The sequence below is a fragment of the Prionailurus bengalensis genome, chromosome D1, assembly GCF_016509475.1.
Source record: "Prionailurus bengalensis isolate Pbe53 chromosome D1, Fcat_Pben_1.1_paternal_pri, whole genome shotgun sequence".
NCBI lineage: Eukaryota > Metazoa > Chordata > Mammalia > Carnivora > Felidae > Prionailurus > Prionailurus bengalensis.
Genome location: NC_057346.1, coordinates 46,378,324 through 46,393,180, shown reverse-complemented (window position 1 = coordinate 46,393,180; position 14,857 = coordinate 46,378,324). Strand labels below are relative to the sequence as shown.

At 38.7% G+C, this 14,857-nt stretch overlaps 1 protein-coding gene across 2 annotated transcripts in view; it reads left to right on the top strand.

Annotated features, from left to right (window-relative positions):
* Nucleotides 1-542: 542 nt before the first annotated feature.
* Nucleotides 543-14,857, top strand: part of CCDC81 (coiled-coil domain containing 81) — a 43,706-nt gene continuing 29,391 nt past the window's right edge. Inside the window, exons 1-4 of one of the 2 annotated variants that reach the window (XM_043579991.1) lie at nucleotides 543-962; nucleotides 7,707-7,768; nucleotides 9,164-9,320; nucleotides 12,724-12,980. In XM_043579991.1, the coding sequence (XP_043435926.1) occupies nucleotides 818-962; nucleotides 7,707-7,768; nucleotides 9,164-9,320; nucleotides 12,724-12,980 (621 nt within the window). In that variant the 5' untranslated portion in view covers nucleotides 543-817. The other variant, XM_043579992.1, reaches the window with a different exon arrangement.

Sequence of the window (14,857 nt, the reverse complement as noted above, 5' to 3'; positions counted from 1 at the left end):
GACCTGGGTGGAGTTTACATGTGTGTTCGCTTTGGGGTAATTATTAGCAGAGGGGAGGGCATTAAAACAATTCTGCAGGATGACACTCATGCCGTGTATAGGGAATAAAAGAATCACTGTAATTACAGAAACGTCAGCTCTTGCTAGTTCTTTTCTCTCCCTAGTCCGGCTCTCCATTTTCTAGGAGGGGAGTCCAGGAGAAACAAAAGACGAGAAAGAAATTCCGACTCAAAGTCAAACTTATCCGGAGACTCGAATGTCCGTTTCTAGGGTTAAAAGGTTTTCTCCAATTGGTCCAAGGTGGTTACAAAAGCGACCAATTCTCTTCGCTGCCCAGGGTAAGAGGGGAAGTAAAAAACAAAGTTAAAAAAAAAGTTACTCCCCAGCCTCGCTGTTTGCCACTCCAGAGTCCCATTGTCTACGTAGGGCTCTACCCAACATAGGAGGCGGGGCCAAGGCCATGCTTTGACACCCTAGCGACGCAGCAAGCCTTTGTTGCGTCCTAGCAACACACCACGCCCTCCCTGCGGCTGGCCTACCTTCCCTCAGTCCCGTTTTCTTGCTCTTGGCTCCGCGCACGCTCTCACTCGGTGGCCCTGAGCGCTTGGGATTTTTGCATACTGGTGCAACCCAGCTCTTGGGGTTCCTGGGGTGGGAGCCACTCAGAGAGAGCCAGCACGGGGTGAGAAGGGACGGCGAGAAAGGAGGTGTTAGAAAAACACAAATCGATATTTGGTAGTTTTTGTTTTAAGGTACATCCAAAGCTCTGAAGAGAGGGGCTTTGGGCGTAGGAAAGTCACTTTTGTACAGATTTCATATGAAGAAAGAAAAGAGACCCGTCAAGGACTCAGCACCGAACCAAATGAACACCAACATATTGGACACCATCGTCCCTTCCATGCGGGACCTGAGCAAGCCGGTGCTGCGTACTCTTCGTACTCTTCGGTCGCTGAGCCAGGAGGGTAAGCGAAGTGAGGCGAGGGCCCTGGGGGCTGAATCTTCACCTGCTTAGGGGCAGGCAGAAAACCTCCTTCCCCACCCCCTGAGTGGCCAGGTTATCTTGGCAACCAGCTGGTAATCACAGCAGGCTCCCATTGGATGCCCATAGAGTTCCTTTATTGATCGTGTTAATGAGGGAAAGGGGCCAGCTGAGGATTTTGATTAAAAGTGATAATGTGTTAGCCTGGGGACTAGCACAAAATAAGTGCTCATTAAATGTTAGCTAAAAACAACCACTCCAAATGGGTCCTTCTCAGACTTCATGCAAGGACATGGCTACTTTTGTTGCCCCTGATATTTTGGGGTTGTGTTAAGAAAGTGAGATGGTCATAAAAGGAACTTAGTGTTTGCAAGAAGACCTGACAGCTTCTCATAGAAACTTACTAGGCTTGATCAAAAGCATAGTTTCTTAGAAGAGTCACTCTAGAGTGATACCAAGATCTGTTTGTAAGCATTGGGAACCCTTGGGAAGAAAGGTGCTCCAGAAATGGAAACTATTATTACTATCAAGTCATTGTGACTTAGGGACGTTGCCTACACTTTAACCAAATGACTTAAGAAGACAAAATAAATAGGAGTAGATGCCTCGTTTCTTTCCCCTGCATCACTCTTACTTTTTCCTGTTAAAATAATTATAAAAGAAGCATTAAGTATAATGGTTTTATGGATTAAAAATATTTGCCTTATTTACAAATTTACATATAATTTATTCATTCAAGTAATTTTGAGAACCTACTGTGTTAGACACTAGAGAACTGACGGTGAGCAAAAACCTTGGAATTTACATAGTCTAGTGGGGAAGAGATATACATTAACCAAATAATCACAAATAAATAATAATTTCAATTAGTAAGTGCTACCGAGGAGGATGTGCATGGTACGCTGGGAACTTTTACTGTGGTTGAGGATGGGAATGTGTGTCAAGATTTGTTGAAGAAAAGAATTCGTGAGCTGAGATGTGAAGAATGAGTTGCAGTTAAATAGGTGAAATGGATCAGTGGAATAGGGAGTGGAGGGGAGGTGACAGAGTTCTTGGCAGAGGGAATAACAAGAGCACATTGATGAGAGACAGCATGGTGTGACGGAGGAATTGAAAGAAAGTCAATACGGCTGTTCTGTAAGTGCAGAAGCCAGAGTGTTCTAAAGGAGGCTGGACAGAAAGGGAGGAGTCAGGTGATCAGGGCTTTGTAAATCATATTAAGGATAGTGTCCTTGATTTTAAGCCTGTGGAAAGCCATTAAGTGTTCTAGCATGGAGATAAAGGAGGAGTTGAATGACATGATCACATTTGTGTTTTGAAAAGATTGCTCTGGTTGCAAAGTGGGGAATGAATTAGAGGGTCAAGAACACCTATAACAGTAACTTAAATGAGACTGAGTGGTAGCTTGGTCTAAATTGGTAGCAGTAAAGATGGAGAGATGTAGACAGACTGAAAGGCTATTTAGAGATTGTGGTGGTGGGCTGGGCATGGAGGGTGAGAGAGAAAGGAAGTCGCAAGGATGAGTTCTGAGTTCCTGGCTTATATAACTGAATAGATGAAGGTGGCAGTCATTGACATCGAATCCCTGGATACAGGGCAAGATTTAAGGGCAAGAAGATCCTGATTTTGAGCAAGTGAAGTGTCTCTGTGAGATATCCAAATAGGCAGTTGGATACACAGGTCAAGAACCTTAAAATGGGGAGGGTTTCCGAGATCTAAACAAACACGTGGGAGTCATCAGCATATTGGTGGTCATTAAAGTCCTGGGCACAGATGTAACCGCTGCAGCAGAATATGGAGTGAAAAATGAAGGCCTAGGGCTATATCTTTGGAAATCCCAACATTTAATGATTGAGTTGAGGAAAATGAGAAGAAGTGGCTAGAGAGGTAGGAAGAAAATCCAGGAGAGAGGAGTGTCACAAAAGCCCATAAGAGAGGTGCTTAAAGGAGGAGAGAGTGGTCACCACTGTTAGATATGACTAAAGGGTCAGCGAGGTGAAAGCTAAACATATCTATTGAATTTATTGACGACATTGTTGGTGACCTCAGCAAGAGCTTTATTGGTTGAATGACAGAAACAGAAGTCATTATTAATGTTATTATTAAAGTCATTATTAAAATCACTATTAACTAATAAGTGACTACTTATTAATGTTCACAAATGATCCCTTGTAAAGGAGATGAGGATAAACTAATCTCAGTAAAGCCCATAAATTAACTTTTCATCATTGTATGTATTAAGTCCTGTGGCTTTCATATGTTTTTCCAAAGTTTAGTATTATGTAGTTATAGTACTTAGAAGGTCCTGTCATCGTTTTGTGGATGTGACCGGGCAAAACTATTGAAGACCACATAGCTAGCAATCTGCAGAGGCAGGAAGTCTGCATGTCTTCAGTGCAACACACTGATCTTTCCACTGAACTATGCTCCTATGCTCTGGGAATATGTTTCTTTGTTCAAATCACTCTTGAATTTTTTGTTTTGTATGCCAGTATTTTAATTTTAAAAGATGTCTTATGGGGCGCCTGGGTTGCTCAGTTGGCTAAGCGTCCAACTCTTGATTTTGGCTCAGGTCATGATCTCATGGTTCATGAGTTTGAGCCCACACTGGGCTCTGTGCTGGCAGCGGGGAGCCTACTTGGGATTCTCTGCCTCCCTCTCTCTCTGCCCCTCCCTACTCATGCTCTCTCTCAAAAATAAATAAACATTTTAAAAAATGTGTGTGTGTTGTTTTTAAAAAGAAGATGTCTTATAAAGTCAAGGGAACTTATCTCTTATATTTGGTATTAGTATCTATTTCAAGCATATATTATTCTATAATTTATAATCATATATAAAATGTAGCATTCTTGCTACCTGGCACTGTGTTTGAAAATATGGTTTTGAATGCATAAAATGTTTAGAATTTGAAGTCAAATGGTGGTTAAACTGAGTATAGAAGGTATGTCTGGGGATTATTTCTTTATAATAATGATTCTAGGTATTTCAATATTTGATTAAAATAAATAATAACTCCAGTTTTCTCTAAAACATAAAAGTAGCATATCTTTAATTCACTTTTTAGACTGGATTAAAATTCTTTTTGCTTTACGATTCAGTGATATCCTCTCTGACTTTGGGATGTCAGAAAAAATCAAAGTTAAAAATCATTGTTTGTAAAATTTTCAAATCTATTCCAATTGAAATGCAGGAACCTACAACTTCCCAAAGGGAATGATGTGCATATTTTCTTTTTTCTTCAGTAAGAAACAGCAAATCTCTCAGGGTGCCTGGGTGGCTCAGTTGATTAAGCGTCCAACTTCAGCTCAGGTCATGATCTTGCAGTTCATAGGTTCGAGCCCCACATCAGTTCTGTGCTGACAGCTCAGAGCTTGGAACTTGCTTTGGATCCTGTGTCTCCCTCTCTCTCTGCTCCTCCCCTGCTTTTGCTCTGTCTTTCTTAAAAATAAACATTAAAAAAATAGCAAATCTCAGTTTATAATAATAAACTCTGCTTTTATATAATTTTTCCCATTAGATTCTATAGAATAAAACAACATGGCAGTCTTGAATATATCATTCAAATGAAGAAAGATGATCCTCAAATTTCCAGCTAGGCTCAGTCAAGTCTTTTCATTAGGGTTTGGTTGCAAGCTATATAGTTTCTCCTGGCTCTAATTAAATCATTTCCATTTGGTATAGATTGTTTTCCTGAAATTTGAGCTGCATATTGTGAGCCTGGGTAAAAGACTTAACAGTTTTGACTTCATAATTTTGAAAGGTCTCTATGTAAATCTGGATATGGAGATTCTGTGTTATTAGCAAATTAATGACATTTTTGGTCATGATGAAAAATTTAATTCAGTATCTAATTGGTATTGGTTGAAAGACCTTCTTAGTTCTTAGCAGCCAGAAGTAGAATTCTTTTGTCTATGGTGGTGGAGAGGAATGGGGAATACAGTAGGATGGAGCAGAGTAGAGGAAAGACTTGGTTATAATAACCAAGTATCTGTGACTTAGAGTGAAGGGTAGGATCTTTTCACCTGGTTCACTGTAGCATATAGCCCTAGTTTCCTTGGTGGGTGAGTGAATTTCCATCACCCAACTTGTTCCCAGATACCCATGAGAATCATTCACTGCTACTTCTCATTGCCCAAACTACTCCTCCCCTGGCATAGTAATAAAAATATTTATAACCCTGACATGCTGTAATTAAAAGTACAATTTCCCTGCTTTAGGTAGTAGTTTAAACCATTAGAAATAAAAGTTATACCAATAAATCAGCAATTTCCAAAGTGGGGAAAGAACTAGTCTTTTGCCTCCATCCATATCCCAAAGTGGCAACCTGGTAAATGTCACTGTTCTTGATTTTTTCTTTTTTAAAGTAGGCTCCACACTGGGAGCCCAAGGTGAGGCTTGAACTCATGACCCTGAGATCAAGACCTGAGCTGAGATCAAGAGTCGAATGCTTAACTGACTGAGCCACCTAAGCACCCTGTTACTGATATTTTATTCTGAAAACTAAAACATAACACTCTGGATTTGCAAAGAGTTCATTGGAAAGTATCTTTAATACACATAATTATGTTTGGAGTGGAGATGTCAACACTGACTTAATTTTCAGTACTAACTAGGTATAACTAAATATTAGTTATACCTAGAGTATCCCTTAATATCATGTATTTAACCCTAGTTATTGGCAACTACTTATTTTTCTACCACAGTTTCTTTTTGGAAAACAGCTCAGAACAAGAAAAACATAGAAGACCCCTCTCTGATCATTCAAAACAGATAGTAAGAAGTCTATGCATTGATTCAAATTAAGCCCCTTGGGTCCCTACCCAAAGGTCTGTTGTCAAAAATTATTATTTTAGGGCTGTCTGGGTGGCTCACTTGGTTAAGTGACCAACTCTTGATCTCAGCTGAGGTCATGATCTCACAGTTTGTGAGATCAAGCCCTGTGTTGGGCTCTGCACTGACAGTGTGGAGCCTGCTTGGGATTCTCTCTCTCTGCCTCTCTCTCTTTCAAAATAAATAAACTTTAAAAATATTACTTTAGATATAATATTAGTATATTTGTTGAAAGCAAAAACAAAGCAGATCAGAAGCAGTAAATTAGGACCAGGTCTGCAGAGCACTAGCAGTAGAGAGACGTAACAGCTGGTAGTCTAACAGTAACAAATGAGAATGAAAAGCAAGTCAAGATTTAAGCAAAAATATGGTGATCATTTTGCAATATATACAAATATCAAATCATTATGTTGTACACCTGACACTATTATTATGTGCCAAACTGAATCTCAATTTAAAAAGAATATATTGTTTTATGGGTTTAGTAATAATGTTATATGGGCTAAGGCATTAAAAGAATATCAAAGACTACTACATGCTACTCAAGGTTGATAGTACACAAAGATTCAGTGCACAAAGCAACTTAGGTCTCTGCTGTCATGGAGTTATCATCTGGGCAGAGTTGTGGAGAAAGATGATACACACACACACACACACACACACACACAAAATCTCTATAAAGACCCCCCCCCCCCAACTGCCCCCAACAAAGAATTAAGCAATAAAAGAAGTATAGAGACACTTAATGCCCAGACAGCAGCCTTTTATGCCTTAATGATGCTTGGCTTTACTTTTGTGTTAAAGAATGTCATAAGAATGAAGGTTTAGGGGTGTCTGGGTGGCTCAGTGGTTGGGCAACCCACTCTTGGTTTCAGGTCAGTCTGTGACTTGTTGTGGGATGTAGCCTGTGTCAGGCTACATGCTGAATGTGGAGCCTGCTTGGGATTCTCACTCGCTCTCTCGCTCTCTCTCCCCCTCCACTGCCCCCCATCTGCCCCTCCCCCACTCACATGTGTGCTCTCTCTCAAAATAAATAAACATTAAAAATAAAATATGGGGCCTGGGTGGCTCAGTTGATTGAGTGTCTGACTTTGGCTCAGGTCATGATCTCATAGTTTGGTTCCAGAGTTTAAGTGCCATGTTAGACTCTGTGCTGACAGTTCAGAGCCTGGAGCCTGCTTTGGATTCTGTGTCTCCCCCTCTCTCTGCCCCTCCCCTGCTCATACTCTGTCTCTCTCTCTCTCTCTCTCAAAAATACATAAACATAAAATAAAATAAATAAAAAAGAATAAAGTTTTATATTTCAGAGGGCACAGAGTAGACACTCAATAAATACTTTTTGAATCGGTCATTAAGAAAAAAGGGGTAGGGTTAAATAGGTGATAGAGATTAAGGAGCTCACTTGTAATGAGCATCAGGTGTTGTATGGAAGTGTTGAGTCACTAAATTATACACCAGAAACTAGAAACTAATATTACACTTTATGTTAACTAACTGGAATCTAGAGAACTAAAAAAAAAAAAAAAAAAAAAAAAGACTAGATTATACTTGATTAACTCTATTTATAGGATAAAAGGAACTCTGTCCCACTTCTATAAAGAATAAAAGGAAATGTAAGAATAAAAGGAAATGTGCGACAGAGTTCTCTTTATCCTAGAAAGATTTTATTTAAAAATTTGTTGTTATTTTTAAGCACATTTTTGGAATGTAAAATGGTAAGCTTTAGTTACTAGGAAAATTAACTTTTGGGAATGAACTTATTTTCTGTTAATTCTAAATTAATTAGGAATTACTATTGTTTGATTCTGCAGTTCACATTTACTTTTTTATTTATTAGCACTAGATACTATCACATGAGTGCTTACATCAATTATTTTTTATTTCCTTTGAATTTCAGAAGTGTCTACTATCTGGGGGAATGTGTCAGAATTTGTGCAACGACAGCTATCCCTACAAAAGGCAAGATTTATACTTTAAGTTTAATGCAAGAGTCCAAAGGATCTTTCTTCCTTGGTCTTGTATAATTTTGCTGGGAGCAAGATAACAGATTTTAGAGCCATTCAATTTGACTTTCAGTCCTGTGATTTTATCATGCTCACACTATGACTTACAGATAGCAGATTTAGCAAACATGGATTTTATTCTTAGGTAATGAATTTGTAAAAGTTCTCTCTAGTGATACCAAGCAGATCACTGACTAGTCTGGATGTGTGTAGAGGAACTAGATAAATTCTGTTGATCTGTGACCTGATAGTTTCTGGCATTGCTACAGAAGGATGTAATGCTTCCTGCCATGCCTCTTTGCAGGGAATGGGTTTTAACTGAAATACAAGAAGACAATCTGGGATTGAACTCATCTTGCCAAAAATGAGAAACTTTGCCCAGACTTCAGTTTGGATGCCATGGAACTGGACAGAGATTTGGGGAGTTTGGAGGGACCTGGGAAATTGTAAAACTTTTATATCCTACTCACAGGTCCCATTATGACAACCCGTGGGCTGAATTCGTCCTTCAAACTTATCTTGTTTGGTCTGATAATTTGAAGTAGTCATCACCAACCTAAAATTTGGAGAGTTTATATAAAGTTTTGGACTTGTTTCTCTTTTCTTGAAAAATCAGCAGATTTAACAACACCAGTTTTCCATTCCTGCATGATGACACTTGGCTGGAGCCAACAATGAGCTTTTCCCTTTGGATGGGGTTTGTACTTTCTAGCCATTGCACTCTGGCTAGCTACCTTCATTCCCTTGCGTTCTCTCGTGGGTGGTGCCTGTAGGCATTTGAGTTTGTAACCCTTGAGGTGTGATATTTCCAGGGAGACAGAGGCCTAGTTTGAGAGCCAAAAGCATTTGCTTCTACCCCTCAGCCAAGATCACTACACTGTAGCAGATGCCTTGGATGCTGGATTGTCTGGTTTTAAGTGAGAGACAAAACCTAAAAGAAGGAATGAGAAAGCAGAGATTCTTACAGCTTTTTAAATTCCTTCTTTCTAATGGTAAATGATTAAAATTCAGAATTTCCCACGATTTAGGATAAGAGGAATCTTAAATATAGATTAAAAGTAGCAATGGCATCCATACAAGTTATCTTAGTCCTCACAGCCTTTGAATGGTAATGGAGATGCAGGATCTGATGTCAGAAGCATTGTAGATCAATATATTACATTTTATACTTACATGAGAACTTAGAATCATGACATACTATAGCTGGAAGAGAGTTTAGAAATCATTGAATATTTAAGGCTTAATTGTTTTCATGGGTTTTTTTTTTGAATAGCGGTACTAAGGGTTATTTTTCCTTACCTCTTCAGTGATTTCTGATTGTTGCTCTTTTTTTTCCCCCTTTTTCTTTCAGGGTGTTCAGATTCCAGGGCTTGGAACTTTTACTTTCATGAGACAAAAAATTGACGTGGGAAACAACAAGTTTATTCTGATTCAGAGACCCATATTTATCATGGCAGAGAAGTTAGTACGGACCCATGAACTCAAACAAAACAAAACATACACTCCTGGTAAATCTTTTCAATATTTAAGACATTCTCAGAAAGTTACTGGCCTGGGGATGAAAATGGAAGGGCAAAGTTTGTTCAGTTGCTGCTTTATCAGTTTGTGATTTCAGCTCACTTTTCACATGGTACCTTTGGAAGAGGGAAGGGCCAAGGTGGGAAATGATAGACAGTCTTCCTGCAGGACATTTTAAACCTCAGTAGCTTAAGAGGCAGGCATGGGAAGAGTTTATGTGATATCAAGGCACATTTACATGCCACATTACAGAGTTATACAGCCTTTGTTCATTTTTTTAGACCCTCAGAAATTAAAAGTGGTTATAGAGAAAAAGTTAATTAGGGACTGTAATTAGAATTACAGTCCATATTAGCTATGAAAAAGATCACTAACTGTGTTCTATCATATATAATGTACATTATTAAAACTTAGGAGTGAGGTTAATAATTCCATAAAGACTTAATGAATACCTTATATACCTCTCACACCCTAAAATCTTCCTCCCTTGCTTTCTCCCTCCCTCCTTCCCTTTTCCTTCCTTCTGCCTCCCTTCCTTTCTTCCCTCTTTCCACAAATATTTACTGAGAGCCAACTATGTGTTAGGCCTTGTTCCAGGCACTTGAGATATAGTGATAAGCTAAAGGGACATGGTGCCTGACAGAGGATGCTTACTTACCTTCCAGCTTTGGTGTGTAGACTTGGTGACACCTCCCCTGGTTACTTAGAGGCCTTTGGGGACGTCCTTCCTGATTTTGGGGCTGTATTCATTTTAACCTTCCTTATCATCCCCTCTTGCATTGCACTCCTACGTGGATAGAGACAGTCCACCCCAAATGTCAGCAGGTCAAAAGGCTAAAACTGGCCTTTACAGTAACTTCCCTGAAAGTTAATTTTCAGAGTAACTTACCACCAAAAAATGAAATATTGGAAAACCAAATACCAACAAGTTATACTTAAAATTCATTATGCATATGATCTTTATGGTAGATTTGATGGACTTTTCAGCCATTTTTACCTAGAATTTTATGACAGAAGGCATATAATACCCCAATTCATCAAAAACCTACCAAATAAAGTGAAAATAAAGCCAACTTGTTTTTTTTTTTTAACAAAAACATCTTGGATCTCATAGTATAGTCCAAAAAAAGTAGCTTAGATCTATAATTAGTTTTTTTACAAGGCTGAAGAAATTTCAGAATTAAATATATATGATTGAATTAATTCACAAGAACAATTCTGTCTCTAGTTTAGCTTTGTGGTTATGAGTCTTCATCATTAATTAAGTAGGTAATTAATTAAACATTATACATTGGTTCTTAAAGATAATCAAGACATGGTCCTTGCTTTGAAGAGCTCAAAATTTAGCATGGGAGATAAATATATAAGCAAATATTTCAACCTGATTAAATGCTGTGAAAGCAGCATTGATCAGAACTAGATTGAATGTAGGTGAGCCCAGAGGAGAGCATGCTTAACTTTGCTCAGGGAGGCTTAGGAAGATGACATATCCCAGGAGGTCTTAAAGAATGATAGGGCTTTGCTGGCATGGAAGCTGTGGGAGATATTTCAGGAACAATAAGAATAATTCAAGAATAAGAATAAGGTACTTCTCTGTGGCCAAGGCATATGATTGTAGGGGCAATTGGAGGGAATTAAGACAAAAGTGGTTGGTAGCAATTAAGTTGTAAGGGGCTATAGGCAGTATGATAAGGACTTTGGGATTCATCCTATAGGCAGTGGGGAGCCATTGAAAGTTTTTGAGCAAGGAACTGTATGTACTAGTCCAGTTTTTAATTTAGGAGGATAGTTCTTTTAATTATAGCAGTTTGATGAAATATGGTAGGAGCCTGATTGCAGTGGCAATCAGGAGGAAGATGAAGGAATCTATTTGTGAGATATTTCGTATGGAGAACTGATGGGATTTGGCTGCCAGTTGAGACTGGTGGGTAGCAAGAAGAAGGATGGTACGTAGCATGACTCCGATTTATTGGAAAATAGATGTACGTTTTTGTCATTAACACCTTAGGGAAGCAAGGGGGAAGGCAGGTTGGGGTGGTAGATAAAATAATGAGTTAGCTTTTGGACATGTTAAATTTGAAATTCCTGTAGGGATACGTAGGTGGAGGTAGTTCCAGAGCTCAGTGAGGGATGGAGACTAGAGGTCAGGATTTGGAAAAATTTACCTAGGAGAAGATATAAAGTAAGAGAAGGCGACAGACAAGGACAAAGTCTTGTTTAAAAACAACAACAACAGAAAACAGCACAACAAAACACCATCTTATCAGAAGTAGATGAGGAAGGAAATCAGCAAAGGAAACCAAAAAAGAGGAAATTGGAGAACCAAGAGTGGTGCCATGGATACAAGAGCATAGAGAGGGCACGGTCAATGGAGGTTACAGAGAGGTCATGAGATTAAGATTTGCAATGTATCCATTGGCTTGTCCATTATGAGATGATAGTGTCCCTACTGAAGTAAGTGGGCTAGAAGACAGATTGAAGAGAGACATTGGATAAATGGGAGGGAACAATCCATAGGCAGGCAATATAGCATTTTCTTTTAAGGACTTCATTAAAAAAATGGAGGGAGGTGGTATAGAATCACCATCAAATTGTACAGAAGACCATGGCTGATATAGGGAAGCTTGTGTTTTGCAGATATTAATCTTAATCATCCAGCACCATTGGGTACTTGGAAAGCTATAAATTAATGCTTGCTCAATGAATGTTTAGAATGTTCTTCTTTCTATCCTGTTCCTCTATTAGTGGATCTTGTTACTGCCTCTTTTCGGATTTATTATCTTGATCGCCTGTGTTATTTATCCCCTTTTTTGACTGGTGATCTGTTCTTGTGGAATAGACCCTATGCTTATTTTTATGCTAGATATACCATATTCCTTTGCAATGTCATTTAGGGATTCATTAGGGAGAAAAAGCAAGTTATCCAGTCTGATACCCTCTGATAAGACACTTTCATTTGAAGGTAACATCTACTGAACTATCTTTTCAAAACACTTGACATTTATGGATATTTATAAACATTTAAAAATGATGTGATAATTGGAGGAGACAGGCAAGTGTATTGCTACAGTATGTCCTGAGAAATAAGAGGGCTGAAAACTTCAGAAAACCCTCTGATGAAGAAATGCAGTTAGTTATTACATTGTCTCCAAGGGAAAATCAAAAGCTTGTCTGGAATTTGCTTAGAAACCTAATTGTTCTTATTGTGAGCAAAATATATACTTTTAAGGAAAATTGTACTGATTACTGTCTCTTGTTAGGGTACAACTAAGGACTTAACATGGACAATTCTATTTTTGAGTATTAAGAATCAGATAATTATTTGTGAGTGTATATGATATGACCTTGTTGTAATTTACACTTCCTTTCTCCCACCCTGTCTTTCTCCTCTAGGTGATATTCCCGTTGTTCCACTTAATTTTGTCACGATATCCCTGCAGGGTCCATTTAGCAGGGATACAGTGGAAAGCTGTGTGAAAGAAACTTTGCTTTTTTTATCACGATCCATTTCCACCAAACCAAATGTGGAGTTTACTTTCAAAGGAATCGGGATCCTCACGATTAAAGGCGGCAAAGTGAAGATGAGATTTTATAAGGACTTCCTTTCTAAAATGGATGGAACTGGGGCTTTGGCAGAAGCCCTCACAAATGTAAGTTAATGTTTTCCTTCTCCACACCCCTCTCCCAATCAAAACTTTGAATTACCTGTGTGTCATTATTAAGAAAAATTCAGGTTGACATTTTATTTATTATTTTTTTAAATGTTTATTTATTTTGAGAGAGCGTGGGCACGCAAGTTGGGGGGACAGAGAGAGAGGGCGAGAGAAAATCCCAAGTAGGCTCCACACTGTCAGCATGCAGCCTGATGTGGGGGGCTCGATCTCAGGAACTATGCGATCATAACCTGAGTTGAAATCAAGAGTCAGACACTTAACTGACTGAGCCACCCAGGCGCCCTGGGTTGATGTATTTTAAATGGCACTTACCCCAAGTGCAAAAAAATGCTTGTTTATAGATGGTTAACTCTTTAACAAAAAGGTTAGAAGGGCAAAGAAACTTTAAGTTTTGAGTCAATACCAACTGAAAAATATAAATAGTAATAAAAGCGTTCATAATTCTGAATACTTTATAGTACCATATAGTGTTTAAAAATTCTTCCATATCTATTACTTCATTTGAGTTTGAAAACATTATAAAACTGGCATTATTATCATCCTGATTTTACAAATGAGAAAAATGGAGGTTCAGAGAGATTATGTGGGAAGCCTGAAATCAGAGTGCTAATAAGTGGTAGAACCAGACTTCCTAATGGCTCTTTTTTTTTTTTTTTTTTTGACTGGTTATAGCATTTATTTATTTATTTATTTATTTATTTATTTATTTATTTAGAGTGCACAAATAGCGGAGGGGCAGAGACCATGAGAGAGAGAATCCCAAGCAGACTCCATGCTCAGCATGGAGCCCGGGGTAGGGTTTGATCTCATTAACTGTGAGACAAGATCAAGAGTTAGATGCTTAACCGACTGAGCCACCTAGGTGTCCTTATGGTATTTTATTTTAATGACAGTCTACAATAAATCGAGTCATGGAAATGTATCTTTAGCTTTTAATTTGCCATACTGTGGAAGAAATTTCATAATTGACCCCATCATTATTATTCAGTAGCTGGTATGACCTTCATGCTAGGTTGGACATAGCAGAGTTTAAGGAGGTAGTGAAACAGTTAATCACCAGAACTAACTGAATGCTTAGTGTGCCTTAAGAATGAATAAAATTGGTACAAATGAATTATATTATCATAGAATGTTATAAAATCCTGGGTCCCATAGAGCAAAAGCCTGATTTTTAAGTGAAAGACTATAAAATGTAAGTCTATAAATACGGTCTAATTCTACTCTCTACTCTCTAATTTCCTCTTTCATGGAGCTCTGGGATGGGGATTTAAGAGTTGTGCATAATGAAGCTCTTGGTGTTTTCTGCACAATCTGGCTTCATGTAGGATTTTAAAGATAGGCACTAACCCTGTGTATGTAAAGTGGAAACACGCAGCTATCACCCTCCCGTTTCCATGAAAATACAGCAGAAGCAAGGCCAAAGTGCTGGCCCATCTCTAATCTTCAGGGATTCTACAGAACTTTGTAGCTTTAATAACATGTTTATAAGAGAGGACAGCCTGCTGCACTCTAAGACGTAACTTTGAAGGAGCATTTTCCAGAAGTAGTCATCCCGAAAGATATTCTATGAAAAAAGGATCTGGAGACCAAAGCACATGGAGGGCTGCTGCATATATCACCCTCCTGGACAGAAGCACAAAACACACTGGCATGTTAAAGGATCTGAGAAGTCTGCTTTAACTGACTGAATCATGAATCGTGGAACTTTTGGTTAATCCAAGGCTTGTTAACAGCAAAAATCACATTTTGGGGGGATGCCTGGGTGGCTCAGTTGGTCCCACTTGGGCTCAGGTCATGATTTTGCGGTTTGTGAGTTCGATCCCCTCGTTGTGCTCTGTGCTGACAGCTGAGAT